The sequence below is a fragment of the Etheostoma spectabile genome, chromosome 1 (genome assembly GCF_008692095.1).
Source record: "Etheostoma spectabile isolate EspeVRDwgs_2016 chromosome 1, UIUC_Espe_1.0, whole genome shotgun sequence".
Taxonomy (NCBI): Eukaryota; Metazoa; Chordata; class Actinopteri; order Perciformes; family Percidae; genus Etheostoma; species Etheostoma spectabile.
In genome coordinates, this window is record NC_045733.1 from 23,573,472 (window position 1) to 23,575,991 (window position 2,520).

At 47.1% G+C, this 2,520-nt stretch overlaps 1 protein-coding gene across 2 annotated transcripts in view; it reads right to left on the reverse strand.

Annotated features, from left to right (window-relative positions):
* The window catches only part of LOC116690728 (USP6 N-terminal-like protein), a gene marked incomplete in the record, with an annotated part of 30,402 nt that overhangs the window by 12,642 nt on the left and 15,240 nt on the right, over window positions 1-2,520 (reverse strand). For both annotated transcript variants that reach the window (XM_032517896.1, XM_032517888.1), the window contains 1 exon segment: window positions 752-859. In XM_032517896.1, the coding sequence (XP_032373787.1) occupies window positions 752-859 (108 nt within the window).

Genomic DNA, 2,520 nt, shown 5'->3' on the forward strand with positions numbered 1-2,520 from the left:
GCTTGTTTCTCTGCTGCCGACTGCAGGGATCTGGTTTAATACATCCGCCCCTAATGAGACCAGCTCTAGGTCTAGTGTCCCCGTTTTCAGTTTTACAAAATTAAAAACATGACGTGTTTTGGAGGTGTATACGCTTCTGAGCGGAAAATGTCCCTGGATTTTGTCTGAGAAATCTGGTCCCCTTACTCTAGAACCGCTGTACTACGAAGTATCTTACAGAGGGACCCCAAATCCCTTAATATTCAACTTACTGAATACCAGGGCTGTAGGACTCGAGTCCGGATTCAAGACCGTTTTTCTATGGACTCGGACTTGTCTCGGTCTCGGGCCGCTGGTCTTGCCAGATATGGCTTTTGGGCTTCTGGTCTGGACCGAGTCCAGGTGTCTTTATTATGTTGATAATAATATTGGAGGGAAAGTGAAACCCAGAATGATTGTCTTGATACTGTCATGCATAAGACCTTTATTCTGTCCTGGACTCGGTCTTGACTCGGACTCTAACCTCTTTGGACTCCTTCTTGACTCTGACTTGAACCTTTTTTGACTCGATCTTGACTCGGACTCGACTAGTCCTGGTCTTGGACTTGTCTTGGACTCGACTAAGGTGGTCTTGACTACAGCCCTGCTGTATCCTACCGAGCGCCTGGCTAGCCTACGGTGGACTGTGCATGACTGGAGACCATTATTTGTGTATTTCCAAATCTTAAATCCACTAACATCCTGCAGACTGGATGACATCATCAGGGCCCACCTCATATTTGCCTTGGTTGTCGTTCTTGGCCCGGTCCACGTCCAGCATCAGGGCCCAGGCCCGGCCTCGCAGCTGCAGGGGGATCCCCTTGTAGACCCGCTTCACCATCTGACGGCAGAGAGCGGGAGAGAGCGAATACATAAGAAGCCAGGAGGTTTCTGGGGGCTGAGGCGGTGAAGAGTGTGAGTCACCGGAAAGCTGAGCTGACAATATTCACAGGTACAGAGCTTTGGAAAGGTATGTGTGTGTGTGTGTGTGTGTGTGTGTCTTGAATGTATGTGTGTTGAGTGAGTGAGTGTGAGTGTGTGTGTGTGTGTGTGTGAGTGTTGTGTGTGGTATGTGTCTTGAATGTATGGTTGTTGAGTGAATGAGTGTGTGAGTGGTGTGGTGTGCCTGTGTGTTTGCCTGGTGATGTTCTGTGTGTGTGTGTCTTCAAGTGACGAGGTGAGTGTGTGGGTGTGTGTGGGTGTGTGTTTTGCTTGAAGTTGTGTGTTGAGTGAGTGATGGTGATGTGTTGTGTGCGTTTGTTGTGTACTGTGTGTGTGCGTGTGTGTGTGTTGCCTGTGTTGTGTTGTGTGTGGTCTTGACTGTATGTGTTTATGGGAGTGAGTGAGTGGGTGTGTGTGTGTGTGTGTGTGTGGTGGTGTGTGTGCCTGTGTGCTGTTGCGTGTGGCGTGTGTGCCTGTGTGTGGTGCATGTGTGTATGTGTCTTCAGTGAGTGAGTGAGGAGTGTGTGTGTGTGTGTGTGTGTGTATATGTGCGTTGGGGAGTGAGTGTGTGTGGTTATGTGTATATAGTTGTGTTTGGTTTTTTGTGTGGTTGGTGAGTGAAGTGTGTGTTTGTGTGTGTGTGTGTGCGCGTGTATGTTTGTGTGTGTGCGTGTTTGTATGTGTGTTGAGTGAGTGAGTGAATGTGTGTGTGTTCCCTTGTGTGTGTGTGCCTGTTTGCGTGCGTGGGCGTGTGTGTATGTGTCTTGAGTGTATGTTTATGTGTGCTGGATGACTGAGTGAGTGTGTGTGTGTGTGTGTGTGTGTGTGTGTGTTCCCAGTGTAACTTTAACCTTTCGGCAGCTTCTCCTGGCAGCGTGCGTGGAAATTATGTAACTTCAAAACTCAGAATTTCAAGTTAGTTTTAGCTGTTTTCCTCCAGATTATTCTAGTTTTCTGTTATTTTGAAAGTGTAAATGATGGAAATAAAATCTAACTTTTTGTGACATATTATACAAATGTCTAATCTGTCATTTGATGCCTTTCGGAAGTTTTTCCATCTTTTCTTGGCTTCTTTATGCACATAAATACACATTTTTACCTGGGGGGGGGGGGGCCCAAACTTTCAAACCCCACTGTAGACCTACCTCTCCGTCTCTGCTGATTGGGAATGATTGAGATTTGTCTTGCACAGCTACCAGAAGTATTACAGCTTTCAGACAGGTTGCTCTCGTCACATCTACGTCTTCAAGCTCAGTTGGAGGCTGAAAGAGCTTCTAATAGACTTCATTGGTCTCCATGGAAACAAATGGACCTGCTGGTCCATTTCTTTAACTGTCTATGCTTCTAATAGACTTCACTGGTCTCCGTCCAGAACCACGGGACCTGTTGGTCCATTTCTTTAACTGTCTATGGTACAAACGTGTGATGTGCTAACGCTTTGAGCTAAAAAACACAAACTAGCACTATGGTCACTGCCGTTGCCTGAAAACCAGACAGGACTAGATCCATCCATCCATCTTTATCCGCTTATCCGGTATCGGGTCTCGGGGGCAGCAGGTC